General features: G+C 47.2%; 1 protein-coding gene across 1 annotated transcript in view; it reads right to left on the reverse strand.

Annotated features, from left to right (window-relative positions):
- STK11IP (serine/threonine kinase 11 interacting protein) overlaps positions 1-25546 on the reverse strand; it is a 52209-nt gene that overhangs the window by 6858 nt on the left and 19805 nt on the right. Inside the window, exons 14-24 of the mRNA XM_018563035.1 lie at positions 22248-22631; positions 20657-20853; positions 19067-19177; positions 14384-14585; positions 12604-12942; positions 11012-11127; positions 9478-9575; positions 9199-9377; positions 7217-7301; positions 6318-6397; positions 4265-4575 (exon numbers count right to left, since the gene is read on the reverse strand). Coding sequence (XP_018418537.1) covers positions 4265-4575; positions 6318-6397; positions 7217-7301; positions 9199-9377; positions 9478-9575; positions 11012-11127; positions 12604-12942; positions 14384-14585; positions 19067-19177; positions 20657-20853; positions 22248-22631 — 2102 coding nt within the window. The remainder of the gene's footprint in view (positions 1-4264; positions 4576-6317; positions 6398-7216; positions 7302-9198; positions 9378-9477; positions 9576-11011; positions 11128-12603; positions 12943-14383; positions 14586-19066; positions 19178-20656; positions 20854-22247; positions 22632-25546) is intronic.

Consider the following 25546-nt stretch of genomic DNA (forward strand, 5'->3'; position numbering starts at 1 on the left):
TGAACCTCTGAATTCCGCCCTCACCCATATATGCAGCACCATGGAGGTAGCCTTGGATGCCGAGCTGCCGCTTATATGAGTCCATTGATCTGCTCCCAGCTCGCTCACTTGGCACTCCCAGCACAGTGATCGAGTGGTCACCATACTTATTGTGCAGCCAATGGTAGAATTGATTTATATAGGGGTTGTAATGGTTGTGATCTCTAGCAGTGTCATTTAAATTGGCCCGGTCTTCGCAGAATATTTCCAATCTCTGGCCACCCCTGTAGCCTGTCCACAGTCTCTGGCCACCCCTGTAGCCTGTCCACAGTCTCTGGCCACCCCTGTAGCCTGTCCACAGTCTCTGACCACCCCTGTAGCCTGTCCACAGTCTCTGACCATTTCCAGCAATATGTCAGCACTCTCTGACAATCTTCTGTAGCACTGTATATACTTAAATATTATGAGCAGCCCCCTGGGGGTGTCAAGGGCCACAGCTGAGACCCCCTATATGTATTAGGTTTAGCACCCCTGGCATAGAATAAGTAGTAGAATATGCATTCTATACTTCTCATCCTTTGCTGCCCAGCCACTTGGTTCATATGCCAGGAGTGAAGTGAAATACCCGATACTCACTGGGCATGTGAAAGCATTGGTGCTTGGCGATGGGCCACTTAGGCACCCAGTGCGGTCACATAGACATGGGGAGAGAATCCTCAATCCTGTAAGCTCCAAATCAAGGCTCTCTTTTCTCCTGCTGGAAAATGAAGCATCCTGAAAGGGGGGAAATATGTAGGCTGCCACTGATGACCTATCCCGGCTTTTCTGCATCACTGAACAAGTCACCTAATAACTAGTTCTGACTTTCTAGTCTGCACGGTTGTTCTGGGTCAGTGACTCGAAGTACCGGAGCCAGAGACAGTCAGGCAATTAGTATCTCAGGAAGTCAGAAATTGCAGCTGCCATAATTCTCTCAGTACAGGTTTGCTTTAGAATTTTGCATTAGAATGGTGACATGTGAATGTCTTTTGATTTCAGGAGTCAATGCTGTGCGCCCCAGATCTCAGTGGCCCCCGTACCTCATTATAAAGCTGGATGCGCAGATGCAGTGCTGCAGAACTGTACAAGTGCACAGAGCTGATGCTGCTGATGGGCTGCTTCTCCTTGATCTGCACTTCATCCGCGGGCTCCTCATCCGCGTCCTCCTCAGCAGGTGGGGCATTGTGAAGCCATTGATGAGTCTCTTCTAGGATGTACATATGAGTACGGGTGAGCAGCAAAGAGACTGATTTGGCGTTGGCAGCGCCCTGTGCCCGTGCTGCAGGGGATGCTGTATTCTGAAGGACTACATTCGCACAGGAACCTGCAGGTTTATCAGTTGTGACTTCCTCTGAAAGAGAGAGCAGAGCCGGTGAGATACAGAAGTCATTTCATAGGACAAAGAGAAAAGTGTTGACTGTTCAATAACCCAATATTAATTTTACTCCTTTATATTGTGTATAATCAATAAGCAGTGAAATCCGATGAATTACTGTCCCAGGGAAATAGTTTCACTGGACAGGAAGAGGAAATCTCAAACAGCAACACTCATGGAAATAAAAACTGTTTTCAACAGATTAGGGGAAGGTTAGAACCCCAATATTGCTGTCTGTGTCATTCTCTTACTGGGACAGAGAGTATGGGGAAATATCTGTAACGGAGCTCTGGATACCAGTAAAACCAGTCAGGGGTTCTAGTCCTTGACCACTCTATCCAAAACGAAAACAAACAATTTGAAGAGTATAGGAATTGTTGTAACACGGGTGATGCTTACTATTGGTCAATACCATTAAGGAGTACTACCGCATCGCACTGTGGTAGGCCCATAGAACATAATGAAATGTCATTTGTTTGATGCAGTTCGGCAAGCACATAAGCACTGTCCGGGCACACACACCAGCAGCCGTGCGGTTGAGAGCGGCTGCTGGTGTGAACAAGCCCTAAAGAAGAACGCCAGGTAATGTAAAAATTAACTGTGGCAGTAGGGCTCCCGCAAGCACTGCAAGGGTTAACTGCTCGCTTTGGTCTAGGGGGGGGAAATAAGGATGATATACTCACCCAATCCTCTGTACTGCAGCGGTGAGCACTCACCTCTTTCCCCCTTTCACTCTGTGATGGAATGTCCCTCCACATCCTCATGCTGCATTAGACGTGATGACGTCACAAGTCCTTAGACGGGGAAGAAGAGGCTGCAATGACTGGTCTAGCAGTCAAACGGAACCGAGGGTCAGGCGAGTATATCACCTTTATTTTAGCCCCTACAACAAAACGAGTGCGTAGCCCCATTGAAAGGATTCATTTTTACATTTCCTGGAGTTCTTCTTTAACCAAATATGGTCAGTGATGTCACCAGCATCCTGCCCCATTGTTTACATGCGGCTGCAGGGAGGATGAATGCCACGGCTGCAGCTGACTGGGCTCACCAAAACCCGAGCTCATCCCTAAGGCCCCGTTTATACCAGGGCGTAGCAGGGACATGTTTTTTTGCCGACATGCGTTCTGCGGTTTTTTTCCAAGCGTTCATGCACGATATCAGGCGCACAAACACACGGAGAAAAACCATGTTTGCCTGGCCACGTTTGGGGTGGCATTACCTAGTAATGGCAACGTAAGCGCGCTCGTGCATGTATCCTGAACGCGCATGAAAGTGCATACTTTTGTGCATATTTGACGTGTGGTCACAATACACCCTGGTGTGCATGGGGCCTAATGCTCGTCTGGAGCTTTCTTCTTTAAAGACCTCTTCCCCACACTGCAAGCCTGATTTCTGCTGCCAGCACCTAATCCTCTAAGACAGGGGTAGGCAAACTCCGGCCCTCCAGCTGTGGTGCAACTACAAGTCCCATGAGGCATTGCAAGACTCTGGCAGCCACAGGCATGACACCTATAGGCAGATGTATGATGGGGTTTTTAGAGTCACCACACATTTCAGGCTCCGTGTCTTTGTCTTAACAGCCAAAGCTTAATTAATACACATGGGTAATCTTCATTTAAACATGATCCTCCTGTTTGCTCTGTAGTGAGGGAGGCCGAAGTAAAGATGTTCCAGATGACATCTGACAGGTGTAGAGACCTTGAATGATAAAGTCTTACCTCGCAAGTAATAGGCCAGCACATAGCGATATTCATCCGGGCTGCAGCTGCCTGCTCCAAGGTTATCATGTAGGAGATGCCTGCGGCAGAGAAGAGATACGAGGGCTGTAAGGCAGGTGTGACTCCGATAACAGGAAGGGGAGACTATACCAGGAGCCAATTCAGATATCACACAAACCTGACCTTAAAGCCGAACTAAAGTTTTACTTATTTATAGATACAAATGTGAACACAAATCAACGTATTGTAATAAATCTGATCTATGACTGTTTATATTTTAAAGTGCATCTGAATCCAAAAAGCAACATTTTATATATTGACCCTTGCCGGTCGGCTGCATTAGGATGGCCATACACTGATCATTTTTTTCTCAGTGGGCCGAACAAGAGAAAAAAAAGGCCACTTCCTCCACCCACACTGAACAGCACGGCTGGGGGAATCGCGCCCTGCCAATGCATGTGCCGCTGTCAGAATACACAAAAAGTTCTGACTGGCTGTAGTCCCTGTTCGGCTGAGAATTTCCAGACCAGCTTCTTTAACAAAAGTCAATTTTAAAAATGACTTGTCGAAAGGGGGGTGTTCCTGAGGGGGCCACACAGTGGTCAATTTTTTTACCGAGTCAACAGGACCTTTATTTTCACTGGGTAACACCGCAACACACTTTCTGTCCTAGGGTGATGACATTTACTCATTGTATTTGATCTATGGAGGAGCAGCGTTGTCAAAAAAAACCTGCTGGTAAATGGAGCATCCTGAAAGGGGGGAGGGGGGGTTGGGGTGCTGGAGATACTGGGGGGGGTCCCCATTGCTGCCAGTCACCATTAAGTGAACCTGTTGTTCAAAGGCAGTCTGTACTGGGAGAATATGTAGGCTGCCACTGATGACCTATCCCGGCTTTTCTGCATCACTGAACAAGTCACCTAATAACTAGTTCTGACTTTCTAGTCTGCACGGTTGTTCTGGGTCAGTGACTCGAAGTACCGGAGCCAGAGACAGTCAGGCAATTAGTATCTCAGGAAGTCAGAAATTGCAGCTGCCATAATTCTCTCAGTACAGGTTTGCTTTAGAATTTTGCATTAGAATGGTGACATGTGAATGTCTTTTGATTTCAGGAGTCAATGCTGTGCGCCCCAGATCTCAGTGGCCCCCGTACCTCATTATAAAGCTGGATGCGCAGATGCAGTGCTGCAGAACTGTACAAGTGCACAGAGCTGATGCTGCTGATGGGCTGCTTCTCCTTGATCTGCACTTCATCCGCGGGCTCCTCATCCGCGTCCTCCTCAGCAGGTGGGGCATTGTGAAGCCATTGATGAGTCTCTTCTAGGATGTACATATGAGTACGGGTGAGCAGCAAAGAGACTGATTTGGCGTTGGCAGCGCCCTGTGCCCGTGCTGCAGGGGATGCTGTATTCTGAAGGACTACATTCGCACAGGAACCTGCAGGTTTATCAGTTGTGACTTCCTCTGAAAGAGAGAGCAGAGCCGGTGAGATACAGAAGTCATTTCATAGGACAAAGAGAAAAGTGTTGACTGTTCAATAACCCAATATTAATTTTACTCCTTTATATTGTGTATAATCAATAAGCAGTGAAATCCGATGAATTACTGTCCCAGGGAAATAGTTTCACTGGACAGGAAGAGGAAATCTCAAACAGCAACACTCATGGAAATAAAAACTGTTTTCAACAGATTAGGGGAAGGTTAGAACCCCAATATTGCTGTCTGTGTCATTCTCTTACTGGGACAGAGAGTATGGGGAAATATCTGTAACGGAGCTCTGGATACCAGTAAAACCAGTCAGGGGTTCTAGTCCTTGACCACTCTATCCAAAACGAAAACAAACAATTTGAAGAGTATAGGAATTGTTGTAACACGGGTGATGCTTACTATTGGTCAATACCATTAAGGAGTACTACCGCATCGCACTGTGGTAGGCCCATAGAACATAATGAAATGTCATTTGTTTGATGCAGTTCGGCAAGCACATAAGCACTGTCCGGGCACACACACCAGCAGCCGTGCGGTTGAGAGCGGCTGCTGGTGTGAACAAGCCCTAAAGAAGAACGCCAGGTAATGTAAAAATTAACTGTGGCAGTAGGGCTCCCGCAAGCACTGCAAGGGTTAACTGCTCGCTTTGGTCTAGGGGGGGGAAATAAGGATGATATACTCACCCAATCCTCTGTACTGCAGCGGTGAGCACTCACCTCTTTCCCCCTTTCACTCTGTGATGGAATGTCCCTCCACATCCTCATGCTGCATTAGACGTGATGACGTCACAAGTCCTTAGACGGGGAAGAAGAGGCTGCAATGACTGGTCTAGCAGTCAAACGGAACCGAGGGTCAGGCGAGTATATCACCTTTATTTTAGCCCCTACAACAAAACGAGTGCGTAGCCCCATTGAAAGGATTCATTTTTACATTTCCTGGAGTTCTTCTTTAACCAAATATGGTCAGTGATGTCACCAGCATCCTGCCCCATTGTTTACATGCGGCTGCAGGGAGGATGAATGCCACGGCTGCAGCTGACTGGGCTCACCAAAACCCGAGCTCATCCCTAAGGCCCCGTTTATACCAGGGCGTAGCAGGGACATGTTTTTTTGCCGACATGCGTTCTGCGGTTTTTTTCCAAGCGTTCATGCACGATATCAGGCGCACAAACACACGGAGAAAAACCATGTTTGCCTGGCCACGTTTGGGGTGGCATTACCTAGTAATGGCAACGTAAGCGCGCTCGTGCATGTATCCTGAACGCGCATGAAAGTGCATACTTTTGTGCATATTTGACGTGTGGTCACAATACACCCTGGTGTGCATGGGGCCTAATGCTCGTCTGGAGCTTTCTTCTTTAAAGACCTCTTCCCCACACTGCAAGCCTGATTTCTGCTGCCAGCACCTAATCCTCTAAGACAGGGGTAGGCAAACTCCGGCCCTCCAGCTGTGGTGCAACTACAAGTCCCATGAGGCATTGCAAGACTCTGGCAGCCACAGGCATGACACCTATAGGCAGATGTATGATGGGGTTTTTAGAGTCACCACACATTTCAGGCTCCGTGTCTTTGTCTTAACAGCCAAAGCTTAATTAATACACATGGGTAATCTTCATTTAAACATGATCCTCCTGTTTGCTCTGTAGTGAGGGAGGCCGAAGTAAAGATGTTCCAGATGACATCTGACAGGTGTAGAGACCTTGAATGATAAAGTCTTACCTCGCAAGTAATAGGCCAGCACATAGCGATATTCATCCGGGCTGCAGCTGCCTGCTCCAAGGTTATCATGTAGGAGATGCCTGCGGCAGAGAAGAGATACGAGGGCTGTAAGGCAGGTGTGACTCCGATAACAGGAAGGGGAGACTATACCAGGAGCCAATTCAGATATCACACAAACCTGACCTTAAAGCCGAACTAAAGTTTTACTTATTTATAGATACAAATGTGAACACAAATCAACGTATTGTAATAAATCTGATCTATGACTGTTTATATTTTAAAGTGCATCTGAATCCAAAAAGCAACATTTTATATATTGACCCTTGCCGGTCGGCTGCATTAGGATGGCCATACACTGATCATTTTTTTCTCAGTGGGCCGAACAAGAGAAAAAAAAGGCCACTTCCTCCACCCACACTGAACAGCACGGCTGGGGGAATCGCGCCCTGCCAATGCATGTGCCGCTGTCAGAATACACAAAAAGTTCTGACTGGCTGTAGTCCCTGTTCGGCTGAGAATTTCCAGACCAGCTTCTTTAACAAAAGTCAATTTTAAAAATGACTTGTCGAAAGGGGGGTGTTCCTGAGGGGGCCACACAGTGGTCAATTTTTTTACCGAGTCAACAGGACCTTTATTTTCACTGGGTAACACCGCAACACACTTTCTGTCCTAGGGTGATGACATTTACTCATTGTATTTGATCTATGGAGGAGCAGCGTTGTCACATGGTATGACTCGCTCAGCCTCCTGTGAGAGCGTGTCAGAGAGAAGAGCAAGGTACACACACACAGTGATCGCTGAGTGTTTGTAGATAATTGAGGACATGGTATGTTAACTATATCCTCAATTATGCATGAATAAGACATCACAAGTTTAGACAATGTGAAAGTTTTTCTTACCATAGGCGATGACCCTGCGTGACTCCTTCCTCAACGCTGTAGTCCACAGCTCTGCGATAACGCGGAGGAAGCTCAGACAGAGTATCTGAAATGTAAAACCCATGATATACAGTGGGGCAAAAAAGTATTTAGTCAGCCACCAATTGTGCAAGTTCTCCCACTTAAAAAGCTGAGAGGCCTGTAATTGGCATCATAGGTAGACCTCAACTATGAGAGACAAAATGAGAAAACAGATCCAGACAAATCACATTGGCTGATTTGGAACAAATTTGCAAATTATGGTGGAAAATAAGTATTTGGCACCCCCAAATCAGAGCACATTCTACAGTCACCTACAAACAAGCAAGAGTTCTGGCTCTCACAGACCTGTACCTTCTTCTTTAAGAGGCTCCTCTGTCCTGCACTCATTACCTGTATCAATGGCACCTGTTTGAACTTGTTATCAGTATAAAAGACACCTGTCCACTGCAGTGCGCTACAGTGGGGCAAATACTTTTTTGCCCCACTGTAGCGCTCCACATATTTCAGGTGTTTAAAAGGAATGTATAGTTTGTCTTTTTCAGACATGCAGGTGAATACACTCCCAGAGGAGGAGACGGCTATGGCATGTAAGGAGTGAGGTGGGTGGGCTAGGGGAACGGACTCTTCCTGGAGTAGTCCAATTATCTAGCAAGTTCAAAGGGCACACAAATTTTTTTTTTTTTCGTATGGAAAAATGCAAATAAGCCTTTAAATACATGATTTTTCTGTGCTTTACCTGCAGTTTTTTTTTCAAAAAGTTGGTGATGTGGTTTCCTTACCACACACTGACAAGATTGTCAACTAGATCTATTACTGTCTGTGCTGGATCAGCTCCTCCAATCTTCCCCTCACTACTATAGAGCAGGGGTGCCTAAATGTCAGACTGCGGTCTAGACATGGACCAAGTGGTGGATCTGTTTGGAACATGTTCGGCGACTTGCGCTGGGTTATGGCAGGCTGACAGTGGATACACTGGCCTCCGAGGCCGGTGAAGCCACTGCCAGCCATAACCTAACGTAGGCCCTTCATCCGCTTCAATCATTGGGCTGTAGGACCGCTGGTGTCTGTTCGCCGATCTGCTCTGTCTGGAACATGATCGCTGACTTGCGCTCGGTTATGGCAAGCTGACAGTGGATACACCGGCCTCCGAGGCCGGTGAAGCCACTGCCAGCCATAACCCAGCGCAGGCCCTTCATCCACTTCAATCATTGGTTGCTAGGACCCAGGGCCGGCCTTAGGCCTTTAGGCGCCCTGTGCGAGAAAGCTTTACAGCGCCCCTCAGTGGCCACACCCCTCAGTGGCCACACCCTTTAGTGGAGGACCGCTGGTGTCCATTCGCCAATCTGCTGTGTGATCACTGAAGCATTAGGCGCTTCCTGCTTCAGAGCTGTTAAAAGCGAGCTAAAGTGCCGGTTACACAAGCGATTGAGCACATTCCTGTGCTTGATCATCTGTATTGGAGGGCAGGAGACACATCAGGGGTCTAATGGACCCCTGATGTCTGTATAGAAAGAACCTGTCACCTCTGAATGATGTCACATAGAGGCTTATTAGCTGCTTTGCGATCGCAAAAGTGAAAACAAGTAAAAAATAAAATAATTAAAACAAATTTAAAACCAACATGTGCACATAGGGCATTCATGCATATGTAAACAGGAGGGGAAATCTAACAAAAAAAAATAGCACTGTGTCTGGGAACACACACCAGCAAATGGAGGACGGCAGTATGACACGGACTGAGTGCGATCAGACCTCTGCTCAGTGAAAATGTTTCATTTTAACTAAGTACGCCTGCTATAAAGTGACCGCTCTGAGTGTGGTGGTGCTGAGATTTTTCTTGAAATGAATGGTCTGGGGACAGGATCTCTATAAAGACCCGCTTTGGACAGAACAAGGTCCATTTTACCTGATGGATCGAAACTTAAAAGAATAAAAACTAAGAATTTCCTGCTTGTTCTCACCCAGAATGTGCTGGCTGAACGTTGTGCTGAAGTAACAGTTCCTGGTCAGCAGGGTGTAGGCCGCCTCTGGGGTGCCGAATCCCAAATGTAAAGTCTGTTTCTGCAGTCCGACGTGTAGGTGGGTGAGAGATGTCAGGCTCTGTTCCTCTCCGAGCCGCAGCCAATCACACGGAGGATCGCTGTTGATGAACATATCAATGTCAAGCCTATTATATATAACCAGCACCATCAAAAGGGACAATGTCCCACCCTGCCCTCCGTGTGAATTCAGTTAGGTACCTGGTGTCTCCAGTTATCTCCAAAAAGTAGATTTTCTGATTGGAAACCACCACAAGAGCCCAAAACTCCCCCTCTTTACCAAAGCGAACCACAGGTACCTGAGCCAAACAGGAAGAAGAACAATGATGGGTTAATTGAAAGAGCAAAACCACAACCGGTCACCCGCTACCCTGTTTCCCCGAAAATAAGACCTAGTACTATTTTTGGGAATTGCTAAAATATAAGACCTACCCCGAAAATAAGACCTAGTTGTGACCATTGCCAGGGCTGGTGGTGGCATAAGGGGGAACCTGAAGGCGGGAGAGAATCAGCGGTGCCAATGAAGCCAGCGCTAGAGGAAGCGAGGCGGCAGCGGAGGGAGCAGAGCCACATAAGCTGATGTTCCCTCTATAGCACCGACTCCTGTCGCAGGCGGAGTGATACCAAATGCGCTCCGCCTGTGAGGAATCTATAGTGAAAGTGCGCTTCGCTTTTTCTGGTTACTAAATTGCTCTTGGAAAGGTACGGCACCCCTGATTGCCCCGATCACCCTATTCTTAACTCTGCCATTTTGGATTTTTTCCATTTGGATTAACTTTGGATTGTTGTACATAAAAAAAAAAAAATAAGACCTAACCCGAAAATAAGACCTACCCCAAAAATAAGACCTAGTGTGTGTTTTTTTGAGCCAAAAAAAATATGACAGTGTCTTATTTTCGGGGAAACACGGTAGTAAAAAAGAGGCCAAAGACGCACGAGGACATTTGATTGTACATGCGTGATGTCTATTGGCCAGTTTTCACATAAACATGTACACTTAGCTTTCCTGAGCATACATGTTCAACCAAAGAGAGAGATAGAGAGAGAAGAGAGGAGTGATCAGACAGCTCCAAGTACCAACCTATGAGAAGGAAAAGGCTGTCACACCTTTCATATCAATTAAACCTGTTAAGTCCTGCTAGATAGGCGTGTTTGACGTTTGTTTTAGGGATGCACCAAAACCGTTTTTTCATTATCGAGTACGATACCGATATTCATATTTCAGTACTCACTGATACCAAGTACCGATAGTGGTACTTCCGCTAGCATGGAGCCAGCTTCCTGGGCAATCAGGAAGCCGGGCAACGTCATTACCTGCCGCCCGGCTTCTTGATTGCCCATCAAGCCAGCTCCCTGCTGATTGGCCAGGAAACTGGCTTCCCCCCTAATCAGCATGGAGCCGGCTTCCCGGCCAAATCAGCATCGAGACAGCCAAACAGCATAGAGCCAGCTTCCCAGACAATCAGGAAGCTGGCTTGCAAATCATTACCCAGGGCCCGGAAGCCGGCTCCATGATCCCTCGCAGCACTACCGGTCAGAGGAAATCTCCCTATGACCGGAAGTTCTGGTATCGGGGGGGTAAGTATCCGAGCATTTGGGTGAGTACTCGGTATCGGTGCATCCCTAGTTAGCTCCAAAGGAACTAGAGGCCCATAAGCTGCTGACACCTTATTTGGCACAACTGGTCATGGAGAGAGGCAAAACCCGACCTTGCCTCCCCAAAACATGGTCTCACCTTCATATAACATTGGAATTCCTCCATCTCCCCACCCAGGATCTCCATATCGAGATACAGCTTGAGACGGTGATCCACTAGCCGGAAATCCAGAGTCTGGTTTGGGCTGACAGAGGCTGGAGAGACACAGAGGGAAGTGAGAATGTATTGGATACAAAAATATATACAGTGCTACTATTCTGCAAAGCAAGCAAGTTCTAACACAATGATAATGAAGATTATGAGGCCTGCAAAAGATGGAAAACCACAACAACCAATCAAAAACCTCCTCTCACCTAAGCTGACTATAATACAATGAAATACGACATGACGAGAGATCAATGTATAGGTGTCAGAAACCCAAACTGAGTAAAGATAGAAGTCACCAGAACGCACTTGTAATGTGCCAAAAGGATAGCACGTTTTTTGATACGTCACATGCATCAAGAAGCCAACGTTTCGGGGCCGCACAAGGTCCCTTCATCAGGGCGATAACGTGACCTGATGAGCATGGCAACCTAAAAACACGCGCAGGCTACTTGTAGAGCCACAGGCTCTTGGGCAATCTGCTATGATTTTGCTACACACAGACCATAGCAACCTTGGCATTGATACAAAAGTTCAATGTCTCCTTCCATGACCCCCCTCACCTTGGTTGGGAAAATCAAATCTGTCTTATACGAAGCAAGTAAAAGTGACTTTGTCGTCAGGTTGTAGCCCTGATGAAGGGACCCTGCGCGGCCCCGAAACGTTGGCTTCTTGACGCATGCGACATATCAATAAAAGTGCCATCCTTTTGGCACATTACAAGTGAGTGTTAGTGACTACTATGTTTACTTGGATAGTAGCACGGCGCCACCCGTGTCGTCATTTCGAGCACCAATGGATATTTTGTTTGGTTCAAGCGCTGTACGGGGTGCAGGTGATTCTCTAACCTTATTTAGAAACCCAAACTGCTTCAGAAACAGATGATTACCCGCACACTGTCCTCAGTCCAACGGAGGCTTTAAAAGTAAAATATTCCCTGCATACCGGAACCCCCGGAGGACCTCTCATGTAGTTCACAGGAAACGTGCTTAGCAGATGAGACATGTCCCAGATTTCTCTCTTGCAGGGCAGTGACGTGCAGTACCTCTTGCTCCGGGTGAGGCATTCCCCAGCCCCGCCCCCGAAGCACCACTCCCCGCCCCAGTCGGGCAAATCTCTGCCCCCATCGGACAAAGCCTCAGGCTAGTGTAAAGGAGGAAGGGAGGAGCCTCCCTGCTGAGGCGCCCTGTCCATGACCGGTTACACATCGGGGAGGATTTCCCTGCTGTGTAACCTGTTAGATGCCGATCTGAATAGAGAAAAAGCTGTCAGCTTCAGGCATGAAGCTGACAGCTTTTTCCTCCATAACTCTAGGTGAGGCTCTGCCTCCCCTGACCGCACGTCCCTGGTGCAGGGACATCAAACTGGAGCTTTGGGGGTCACACAAGGGCCTCTCACTCTGCTTTTGTGGCCCTTAGTGGATTTTAGAATGAAAGTGGCCACACTTCACACATCATTACTGCTCCTGCATTGCTTTACAATCCCACAATACATTACACACCCCTGTAAAGTTTTGAAGTACTCACTCGGGCTAATCTGCCAGTTGTCCTGGAGCACTATGCTGTCCTGTCTGACCGGAGGGGTCGTATTGTGATATTTGTAACTTCCGGTCAGGCCGCTAACGTTGGCATCCGGCGTGGCCGTGCCGTACAATACGCTGTCGCTGCCATCCGGACAGCTGCTGCCCGCTTCTGACCCGTCTCTTTCATCTTCTCCAAGATAGAAGGACTTCTGCCCCTCGCCCTGGGTGCCCTGTGGTGGCTGCTCGCTGGGGCTGGATTGGGTCGGTGTGCTGGAGTAGCCGTTCTGTTGTGCCAGGGCCAGGATGACGTGGAGGCTCCCGCAGGACGGGCAGCCGCTGTGATCTGCGGGTACACAGAGAACAATGCTGAACCTGTCGTCATTTCCAAGCCTGCAGATAAATAGATTATGTTACTTTTCGCCAAGGCCGCCCCATATTCACATGTGATAAAAACCTGGAACCGTCGCAATTACATGATGGGAGATAAGAAACGTAAAAGATCACAATGTATTATTAGTGGATCATTGCTATTAAAAATAATTGCTGGTTCACCAGGTGGATTCAGAACAAACTTTCTTTGTGCCATGTAGCAGCAGAGAATCTGATTATATCTCGCCTCCCGTTTCCTCCTCTCCAACATGCTAATAGCATTTTATATAAAACCTTTCTATCTTCATGATGTCATCATTGGGTTTCTGTGCTTCTCGATGCATTGCAGGCACATTATGGCTAGTGGGAGGAGCCAGCAGGGTGCTGTTTATAGCATCCTTCCTTAGTACTCCTCTCAAGAGCCCTCAGCCCTGATGGAAGCAGTGGGCTGGCTCTTGGGAGGGGGCAGAGATTGTCATTGGAGGCTTTGAGATTAGAATCCTCGGGGGTGGGGGCAATAGTGTGGATGCTCTACTAGTGTAGGGACTGATGTAAAATGGCCGAATGTACACAGCAAAGCTCAGCGGGACATTTTGCCGCTATATAAATGAAGGATGCACCGAAACCGATACTAGTATCGGTATCAGTGCCGATACTGATTATGTGGGCGAGTACTTCTACTCGCCCAAATGCTACCGATGCCTAGCCCGATACTGGGACTTGCGGTTTTAGAACGCTGGGCGGTAAATCATTACACGCCGCCCGGCATCCTGATTGGCCAGGAAGCCGGCTCCATGCTCCCTCTTCACCAGGGAGCATGGAGCTGGCTTCCTGGCCATTTAGGAAGACCGGGGGCGGGTAATGACTTCCTAATTAGCTGGAAAGCCAACTCCATGCTCCCTGGTGACGAGGGAGCATGGAGCCGGCTTCCTGGCCAAACGGGAAGATGGGCAAGCGAGCCATTACCCGACCCTGGCTTCCCGATTGTCCAGAAAGCTGGCTCCATGCTTTCTCGTCACTCGCCGCCCAGCTGCCTGATTGATCGGGAAGCTGGCCAATCAGGAAGCCGGGCAGAGAGACATTACCCACCCCTCAGCTTCCTGATTGGCCAGAAAGCCGGCTCCACGATTCCTTGTCATCTGGTGACATGAGAGCATGGAGAAGGCTTCCCGGCTGATCAGGAAGACGTGCGGAGAGTCATTACACGCCACCTGGCTTCCTTAATGGGGCTTCCAGTATCGGTATTGGCGAGTACAGAAAAAAATAAAAAATACCGGTACTCTTACTCAATACCGAAAAAACGGTAACGGTGCATCCCTAATATAAATTCATATAACACACAGTTTTCTCATACGCACGTCAGATGTACATCCTTCACCCCGATGTGAGCAGATGCATTGCTGTCCCATATTTACCCGAGTGGTTATTGTGCAGACCATGTGACATCTTGTCCTGCGTTTGCCCCTCCCCCTCGGAGCTGAAGACGACACCGCTGTCTTCCTGGTGGATGAATTCACTTTTGCACTTGAGACACTGCAGTTTGGGAGGACCTTCTTCCCCCTCGGCCGTCAGTCTCAAATTGTCTTCCAGAACGGGATACAACACGTCCAGCAGTGTCTGTGTGGAAAAAGGGGAATATGAGCTTCAATGAAAGTGATGAAAGTCTTAGTAAAGGACGTCATTAACACTCGCTTGCACCTATCCTATAACATAATGAAAAACAAAACAAAAACTATGGGGTTATATTTATGGCAGAATTTCAAAATGAGGACCTGTGTTAGACTATTACTCCTACCTGTCTTAGTACTGTGCAGGCCTAAATCAGGGTCATGCCTGAGGACAATGGATTACACTCAGTGGTCTATTCATATACTGTTCACAGAGCAATTCGCCCCACGAATCTCTGAAAGTTCATTCTGTGCAAAAAGAGGCAAAGACTTTTCAGGCCGAATGTGACTTAATACGGCATTAAGGGCACTAGATGAACCTAAAGATAGGAAATAAGTATTTCCTATGCTCCTAAGCTCCATCTAGTGGCCATAATGTGGTATTACATTTATAAAGTAGTATGTATTTACTGTGCTCATTAGTGCCATCTAGTGGTCATAATGCAGTATTACATTACATTCAACCTGAAAAGAAAATATACGAAGCACGTTCATTTTCACTGCTTTTTTTTTTTTCTTTTACATGCTGAAATGCAAACTACAATAACCAACATTTTTCATAGGCAAAGGTCTAAAAACCTTTACAGCTCATCAGTGCGGAGTTAACTGTAAATATCGGCCTCAGAATTATTACGCTTACTTTTGAACATGTCACAATACCTAAAATGTGTTGCCCAATTGTTGGTTTACGTACCCGTGTTGATACACTAGCGCTTGTGCTTGTATGTGTGTGCATGTGGGGGTGGGGATGCTTTAAAAACATTTTATTCTATTCATTTAAAATTTTTTTAAAAAAACTTTCCCATTTTTACCACTTAACTGTATTGATATCAGAAGGGGAGGTGACAAGCCTTCTATGTGATGGCATATACGGAGTGACCTTTAGAAAGGCATCAGGGGTCTTCTTGGACCCCTAATGCCTCCTGTGCACTCTACCCGACCACATCGAGGACATGCCTTGGGTTTCACAGCTGCCCAAACCACTTTTATTGTAGAGTTCGAAGCCAATGTTTACCAACCGCAGCTGCTAGTGCAATGGTGAGTTTGTGTACATCCTGCCATGTCATACGGCAGCGGCAGTATAAAGCATTAAAGGAGAACTATGGGGTTAAGGCTTTTCCCCATAGTTCTCCTTAGGGTAACGGGAGGACACAAATTAGCGTCCTCCTATCACCCTAGGCTCAGTATATCGCGAGCTGTAGCTCGCGGTATACTGAGACGCCGCAGCAGAAAGCACAATATGGTGGGGGAGGGGGGGGGCATTTACTAAAACTGGAGCAGCCTGAATCTGGAGCAGATGTGCACGCCAACCAATCAGCTTCTAGCTTCAGCTTGTTCAGTTAAGCTTTGAAACTGACAGCTACAAGTTGATTGGTCGCCTTCACACAGCTGCTCCAGATTCTGTCCGCTCCATTCATTGTAAGTTTCCCTTGTTGTGTTTTTGGTGAGCACATAGTTTGGAGCTATTACATTGTGTACCTATAGGTCACACTGATGTGCTGCCCACACTACTGAAGGTCTGCATGCTTCATTGCAGGTCTGAGCGTGCTGAAAGATCTTCAACTGACACACTGTGTTGGATGCCTGGTTCCCACCCCCCAGCCGCTCTTCGTGGTTCCTTCCAGTGGCCCTTGTGTCCTGCAGCAAAGCAGGGGCCCACAGAGGGCGCTATAAAAGACAATGGGGTATGCCAGCATCCGACACTCTCGGAAGTGCAGTATAATTTATGATTTTTCAGCTTGAATCATTATAGAAGTTGAGATCAGGGGCACATGCAGCGGGACAGGTAAGAAGTCACTGCTTAATTCGCAGAGGGCTGTTCCTGCACAATCAGCTGGTCCCCTATGCACTGGTCCTGATATCCTGTTTGAGGACCCATTCACACCATGTCTGGACCAGATCTGCAAGCGTTGCGGTGCATTTATGATGTGTTTTTTGATGCGTTTACTTGATGCATAATGACAGGTGTTGGCCAGGTGTCATTATGCAGATTATTCTCTGAGGTTACTTCCCACTTCATTTCGTAGCACTTCCCCTTTGTTTGGGTGAGTAAGCTGGTGAACAGACATGTTTTATTTGTATGCAGGCACGTCCTTTCTGATGACTATTGCCATCCTGAGACAGCGAGTTCGCAGGAGACGCCACTTTTGGGTGCACCCACCCTTGAGGCTGAGAGAATCGAAAGTGCCAATGCCCTCCTTTCCGATGCAGTGCGATTGGAAAAAATAGTGCATGCATTTTTCCCGATCGCACTGCACCGGAGCTGAGGGCATTCCTGTACCTCGCCATGCCCCTTCCCGCCCCAGAACGCGGCACATCATGATCAATGCGATACCATGTGCTCAAACCACACCAAAACGCACTGGATATGGTGTGACTGAGCCCTTACGGAGTCTCCGTTGCCTTGCAGGGTCCTCTGGAGCTACCCTTGTTTGTGCCAGTAAGTCGCGTCTCTACACAAGGCAAGACTCTCCCCTGCAGCCTGCTCTTCCTTCCTCCCTTCCCCAAGCAAGCAGATGGACATCGGCTGGAGACTGATCTATCCCTCGTGATCTTGTACTGGACAGGAAGTTCAGGGAAGCCGAGCTGAGAGAGTTGGAGCCGTTGGGAAACATGATGGCTGTAAGTGCTTGGGCAAACATGTAAAGAAATACTCTGCTGGGTGATGCATATTTGTCTGATCTGGATTGATTATTGAAACATTGTTTGAGAGTTCAGTGCTACTTTGAGGGATGTAGGATACTCCGCATACGGCCGCCAGCAAACCACCTAAAAACTGACATTGTGATGTGTTCAGAAACCGGGTTGAAAGGTCAGCGTTTAGGACTATTAACTGTACACACGGACACAGGGTGACATGTCAGGACCGGCCATCGGGCTGGAAGAATGCACCCTGGCACAGGAGGACGTGCAGCATTGAACTTCACATACCGCCCTGACTGTTCTTCCAGCGGTGGAGGAGGAGGACGGACGTGTAGCTGCTTGTGCGGCATAGCTCATCGCCGACCAACAAGAGGTCACCAGCTTTGTTCTGCCAGGTAAACATGTCTTTACACTTCACGTTATTTACTGAGTGACATCAAGTTTAAACAGGACGTATCTGCAGATCTTCGTTTGCTGGCACGCATCTTTATTGTGAATTGGAGGGTAAGGGATCATGACGATCTGACACACAGGAGGACTGGGCCCCGGTTATGGTGGAAGGTTATGTTTGCACAAGAAAAAAAAAGTTTTAGTGAACGCGATAAAAATCATAAAAGCCGGAAACTTCTATAAATAGATTCTATGGACTAGGGTTGCACCGATACCATTTTATCCAGACCGAGTACTGATACTTTTCTTTAAGTGCACGCTGATACCAATTTTTTTGTGTCATGTGACCGTTTTTCTAAACAATTCAGACTAATGATTTTAGGACAGTGGTGGAGCGCTAGGGCCCAGTCACAGCTGCAACCGCTGCAACCTTGGTAGTTCTGCCAATGACTCCAAGCTGTACAGCACTACATTATACAGCAATGCAGAATAGCACCAGCTATAGACGAGTACAAATCCCAGCAATACATTATACAGCAATGCAGAATAGCACCAGCTATAGACGAGTACAAATCCCAGCAATACATTATACAGCAATGCAGAATAGCACCAGCTATAGACGAGTACAAATCCCAGCAATACAGAATAGCACCAGCTATAGAGGACTACAAATCCCAGCACTACATTATACAGCAATGCAGAATAGCATGAGCTATAGAGGAGTACAAATCCCAGCAATACATTATACAGCAATGCAGAATAGCACCAGCTATAGACGAGTACAAATCCCAGCAATACATTATACAGCAATGCAGAATAGCACCAGCTATAGAGGAGTACAAATCCCAGCAATACATTATACAGCAATGCAGAATAGCACCAGCTATAGAGGAGTACAAATCCCAGCAATACATTATACAGCAATGCAGAATAATATATTGCTACAAACTCTGTGTTGCCACTCTGTTCTGGGGTGCTGGCCTGATGTCTTGGAGGGACGGTCTCAAGAGGGGTGCAGAGGATCTCAGGAGGGGTAGATGTCTGGGCAGCGTGAGCGCTGTAAACCGGCACCACGTGGTTCCCAAGAAGGCTGTCACGAGGTCCCCAGCAAGCGCGTGACCTAAGGCAGCCGCTTCAATTTGAAATTTTAGTACCGGTACCGATTCTGGTATTGGTGCATCCCTAGTATGGAATGTATACCACTTTACTGAAGTCTATGTACATGCATAGCATGTATAGTTTCAGATATAGTAGAGAAGGGTTTAAAGAAGAACTCCCAGAATTAAAAAAAATTAAAAAAGAAAAAAAAAAAAAAATCAAGGTATTCTTGTGATGGGTATTCTTGTGCACTGCAAGGGTTAAACTGCATGCATATTTCTGCATTGTCCAACGGCTCACCTTTATAGAGATCTCCGGCGATTTGTCCAATACCACGTAGCGGGCACACTGCTTATCCTCACACACCGAGTGGAAGTACAGTGCCAGCACAGGAAACTCTTGCTCCTCCCCCTGAAGGAAATAAATCAAAATTATATCCGAACTACAGGCAAAAAAAGCAGAACCACAAAATCTCAATTATGTGCCCGACACTTGTGTGTGTGTGTGTATATATATATATATATATATACACACACACACATATATTACAGTGTCCGCAACGTTAGCAATTAAAGCTGAAGTTTATTCTGATTATATTTTGCCTTCTCTTCTCTAGTTCCTCCCTCACCAACATGCTGATCAAATTATTCAATAAAAACCGTTTTCATTTCATACCGTATTTCAGACCTAGCGACGTCATCACTGGTCCCTATGCAATGCAGACATAGCATGCCTGGAGGGAGGGGCCAGCAGGGTGCTATACAAAGCTTTCTGAAAACAATGCAACAGCCTGCCTCTGGACCCCTCAGCCCTGATGCAAGCAGTGGGCTGGCTCTTGGGAGGAGTTATGCAAATATGAAACTTCCTTGGTGGGTGGTCGTCAGTTTGGAGTGGAAGTTCTTACCAGCCTGTATTCACATACACACCACCCTAGGTAATACCTGTGTGTGATGCGAAGCCTCCATGATAGGTGGAGGAAAGGACTAGATGATGCTGAATGTCCTCCTGTCAGGCAATGAGGCGTGGTCTGAGTTGCTGTAGCTTCTAATTGATTTGAAAAATAATTTCATGGAGGGTGTACTCTAGCTGACCATAGGTTCTGCTCTAATCCAAAAGGAAAAGGCCGACTGCATTCCCAAAAAATGTGAACCCTGGTAACTTTATTCATCCAGACAACATGAACAGAAGTCCCTTGCCTGGAACTTCCTCACTAAAGAAGAAGGTCCCATACTGGGAGCCTCTGTTCATTTTTTTAAGGGGGAGGGCCCAGTATGCCCTTAAAAAGTTACAGTTTCATATTTCTTTCGGAGAGCCGACAGTCATTTCCTTGGCATTTCTGCACTCCGAGTATAGGACAAACCCCCCTGCTGGCATTCAGTAACTGATCTGCCATGAGGGTGACACAATTTTTGGCTTGGTAGCAGTGCACCCCATACCTGGCCATGGTTTGTCCTCTGCAAAAATAATCTTTTGTAAAAACATAGATTTGGTTACATGTAGTTACATTAGTGCCCTGCAGGAAGATCATGCTAAGGGCTCATTCAGACGGGCGTGCACATACGTATGGCATACACGCCTGTAAAAATCACACAATGCGTGCAATTGTTCTTGGCAGCCTGTTCTTGTCCATGGCAGGACATGACTGCACGCAATTACACGTGGACACATGCACACCCGAACCTGCACATTTGTGGGGGTCCGCGTGCCCGCACTTGGGCGCGGATGTGTACGCCCATCTGAATGAGCCCTAAACCATACTGGGTTTTACATGAGTCTTCATTACCCATAATTCCCTGTTATTCGCAAGATAGAACAGGCGCTTAGCTGCCGTGCACCACACAACTCCACCCACAGCCCGAGCCCAGCCGGCAGCAGCCCTCCTCTGCTTACATTCCAGTTCCACTGGGTATAAGAGGTCTGAATATCCCGCAGGCTTTGAAGCTCCCTCCGGACCAGCACCCTTCCGCGCTCTAGATCGATCTCCAAGAGGTGCTGGCGTGTCACACGCAGGAAGACCCATGGCCAGTCGGAGTTACGCGGCTGGCCATCCAAAATAGGGCACACAGTGACTGGCAAACACAGGGCATCTGGGGAAGAAAAAACATAGAAGCCGGGAGAAGACAAATTATTATGCATTCTGTAAAGTTCTTTTGTAGATCTGAAACAAAATGACTTTGTGACCTTACAACCTCTGCGCTGCCAGGGAGAGAATACAGGTAAATAAAGAGTAGGGCAGCATTGTACCTGACTGTTACTCCAGCTCAATTTATTTTAGTGAGCTCGCATGAGCTAGATAGTGGATGGCACTGTTATTCAATACAACAGAAAATAATACAATGACTATTGTGTTCCTTTAAAGCCCAACTTCAGACAAAACATTTTACTTAATGTTGGATAGAACTGGAAGGGTTAGAACCCCTGTCAGGTTTTATTGCTGTCTGTTTCCCTATTGGTGGAGTTTTCCCCTCACCTCCTGTCAGGACAGGAAATGAAGGGAAATCTATGCAAGAGGGACACAGACAAAAAGAATTACACATTTGTAGTACATTTGAGACGATAAAGAACGTCTGACAACGTTTTAATTGTCGTCTGTCCTTATCTCAGTGACACCCACTTGGCCTCATTATTTTATGGGAGTCACAAAGACAGGAAGTTAGGGGATATAAGGGAAAATAAATCGCTAAAGGGATCCCAGAAAGAAATGTAAACCTGACTCTTAACCACCATCAAAAATGAAATAAAAAGTTTTCTGTAGGGATGCACAGATACCAATACTAGTATTGGTGCTGGAATGGAGTATTTGGGGGAGTACTTGTCCAAATGCTCCCAATGCCTATCCCAATACTGGAACTTCCAGTATCAGGAAGTCGAGCGGCGAATCATTACCCGCCCCCGGCTCCGATTGGCCCGGGAAATCGGCTCTATGCTCCCCCTTGTCACCTGGGAGCATGGAACTGGTGACGAGGCTCTGAAGCATGGAGCCGGCCGAGTGGTGTGTAATGACTCGCCACCCAGCGATTGGTCGGGAAGCTGGCCAATCAGGAAGGCGAGTCATTACAGCCTGCCCCCCCCCCGCTTCTTGATTGGCTCCATGCTACCTCGTTGTAGCACGTAGCCGATTTTAAGGCCAATCAGGAAGCCGGGCGCTGTGTAATGACTCGCTGCCCAGATTCCTGATTGCTTGGGAAGCTGGCTAATCTACTTACTCCCCACCCTCTCCGGCTTCCTGATTGGCTAGAAAGCCAGCTCCATGCTTCCTCATCACCTGGCGATGAGGGAGCATGGAGATGGCTTCCTTAACGGGACTTCCGGTATCGGCGAGTAGCAAAACAAAATATATCGGTACTCGTACTCGATACCGAAAAATTGATAGCAGTGCATCCCTGGTTTTCTGCTTTATTTCTGCCAATACAGTGCCTATATCATCCAATCATGAATGGGTGAAGTGACCGTATCTCTTTAAGGATCATGCCAACCTTACCTTCTACAATCTCCTCCTCCGTCTCTTCTGCCTCTTTCTTATTGATCTTCTGTGGCTCCCACACTCCATCCTCCAGGACATCCTCTATCTTTTCTATCAACAGATCTGCGGCTGCAGTGCCTGCGCTGACCTCCGGGGTGGGAGGCCTAGCTGGACCGGGGTTCACAGGGACAGGAGGCTCGCTGTCCGTTCTGCCAGCTGTCAGCAGTATTGTGGGAGATGATTTGCTCTTTGTGAAAGTTTGGGCATGTTTGCTGGGACTTTCATTGCGGTTTTGGCCTTGGCTGAGCTCGTCCTCCAGGTGAGTTCGGTACTGTAGCCAGTCGACACCGAATTGCTCACGAAAGCTATCTGTGCGCTCAATGTCTTTTTGGTGCTGCAGAACTGTAAGAGGTGATAAAGAGTATTAATGAGTGGATGGTATAGCAGGTATAACTCTGAACAAATACACTATATGGGCAAATGTTTGTGAACTCCTGATCAGCACACCTATACGAGCTTGATGGACATCACATTCAAAAACCATCAATATGGAGTTGTCACCCCCCTGTAGGGATGCACCAATACTGATACTAGTATCGGTGCCGAGTATTTGGGTGAGTACTCGTTCAGATTCTCCGATGCCTAGCCTGATACTTCTGGTATCAGGAAGCCGGGCAGCGAGTCATTACAAGCTGCCCGGCTCCGATTGGTCGCGGCGCACAGCTTTCCGATTGGCCGGGAAGCCAGCATCATGCTTCGTCACCTCATGAAGCCAGGCGCTGTGTCATTACACGACACCCGGCTTCCTGATTGGCCAGCTTCCCGACCAATCAGAAATGTAAACCTGACAAATTCTGACTCTTACCCACCATCAAAAATGAAATGAAAGGTTTTCTGTAGGGATGCACAGATACCAATACTAGTATTAGTGCTGGAATGGAGTATTTGGGGGAGTACTTGTACTCGCCCAAATGCTCCCAATGCCTATCCCAATACCGGAACTTCCAGTATCAGGAAGTCGAGTGGCGAATCATTACCCGCCCCCGGCTCCGATTTGCCCGGGAAATCGGCTCTATGCTCCCTTGTCACCTTGGAGCATGGAATTGGTGACGAGGCTCCGGAGCATGAAGCCGGCTTCCCAGCTGAGTGGTGTGTAATGACTCGCCGCCCAGCTTCCCAATTGGTCGGGAAGCTGGCCAATCAGGAAGCTGGGTGGCGAGTCATTACCCCCCCACCTAGTGACGAGAAGCATGGGGACAGCTTCCCTGCTAACCGGGAAGCCGGGTGGCAAGTCATTACACGCTGCCTGGCTTCCTTAAATTGGACTTCCGGTATCGGCGAGTACCGCAAAAAATAAATAAATAATCGGTATTCGTACTCAATACCGGTATCTGTGCATCCCTACCCGCCGGTGTGGCTACAACAGCCTCCACCCCTCTAGGAAGGCTTTCCACAAGATTCTGGACTGTGTCTGTGGGAATTTGACTCCATTCAGGCATACGATTTGTGGGGTAGAGATGTTGGGTGAGAAGACCCGGCTCGCAATAGGCATTCTGGTTCATCTCAAAGGTGTTCAGTAGGGTTGAGGTCAGGGCTCTGTGTAGGTTACTTAAGTTCCTCCACACCAAACTCCTCAAACCAAGTCATTATGGAGGTAGCTTTGTACACAGGGCAGAGTGGTGGTGGAACCAAAAAGGGTCTTCACCAAACTGTTAACAAAAGGTTCAAAGTGCACAATTGTGTAAAATGTCTTTGTATGCTGTAGGATTAGCAGAACTCTTCACTGGAAAAACACTCTTAAAATTGTTGGCCAAGAAGACCCGACTCATAATAAGAGTTTCAATTCATCCAAAAGTGTTCAGTAAGGTTAAGGTCAGAGCTCTGTGCAGGTTCTCCACACCAAACTCATCAAACCATGTCTTTCTGGAGCTGGTTTTGTGTGCAGGGGGGCACAGTCATGCTGGAATAGAAAAGAGTCTTTCCCAAACTGTCGCTAAAAGGTTGGAAGTGCACAATTGTTTACAATGTCTTTGTATGGCATAGCAGAACCAGTAACTGTCACAGGAAACACCTGAAGGCAATCATTTGGAGAGGTATCCACATGATTTTGGCTATATAGGTAGGTGTGAGGACCAGGTATCCATATAGTATCCATATAGCCCATATGACTTTACAAACAAAACAATGGATAATATGTGTTTATCATTGCAGACTTATTAATGAAAAGTAGAACTGCCTGGGTTTTGCCACAATCTAATGGGTTCACTACTTTGAGTCAAAGACCTGGAACAAATATCCAGCTAGCGAAGACAGAATTCCGCCGCTTGCCTTTTCTCGGTTAATAACTTAAAATATCGAGACAGACTAAGATAAAGAAACAGTATGAGTAGCCAAGCAAGAGAGATCAACAGCAGAGGTTTCCTATTAAAAAACATAATATGCAATAAAATCACTAATCCTTCATCTGGTTGAAGATTTTAAAGTAAACCTTTCAAAAGAGCACAATGGGGGCTGCCATTCCTGACTTCCTTCTGAAAAAGCTAGTTGTCTGGCTGTTGCCCACTGGAATTAATAACTGGTGCATCACCAACATAAAGCAAGTATGGAGACAACTGCTGCCATGGTCACAGTAAAAATCACAAGTCCAGTATTCCCATACATTTTTTTTTTGTCAGAGATGCAAAGCAATGAAGCAAAAACGCATGACAGCAAGGCAACCAGCAACTGTAGAATAAGAATCCCACGATGGCATCCTCCATTCAACCTAAAAGTCTGAGGACATCTAGTGGCGGAAAGTAATTACTGCATGGGTCAGCGTAAAGATGGGCATACGCTATACAAATTTCAGCCACTTCTTGATGAACCAGCTGAAATTCGGACAGTGGGGGGCCCTATCGTCACCTTCCATCCGGCACCCTTCGATCAGAAATAGGATGGAAAATTTTCTGCCGAACAAGGACGGCAAGCTGCTGTCACTGTTCAGGTATTCTAACAGGGGCATAACCTGCAGTATGTCTGCCAGGAAATGTAACAATGACAGTGTAAAAAAAAAAAAAAAATTATGTTTCCCCGAAAGTAAGACCTACCCCGAAAGTAAGACCTAGCGCTATCTTCAGGGATTTCTGTAATATAAGACCTACCCCGAAAATAAGACCTAGTTCGGTGGTAGGTCTTATATTACAGAAATCCCTGATAGCGCTAGGTCTTATCTTCGGGGTAGCTGCACTGTATAATTACATTTTACATGTCACGGCCGCAGCTCCCTCCCTCCCTCCCGCCTTTCTGGCTCCATGGACAGCATTAGAGTAGAGAGCGGC

This window comes from Nanorana parkeri, unplaced genomic scaffold (genome assembly GCF_000935625.1).
Source record: "Nanorana parkeri isolate BGI_ZX_2015 unplaced genomic scaffold, ASM93562v1 scaffold626, whole genome shotgun sequence".
Taxonomy (NCBI): Eukaryota; Metazoa; Chordata; class Amphibia; order Anura; family Dicroglossidae; genus Nanorana; species Nanorana parkeri.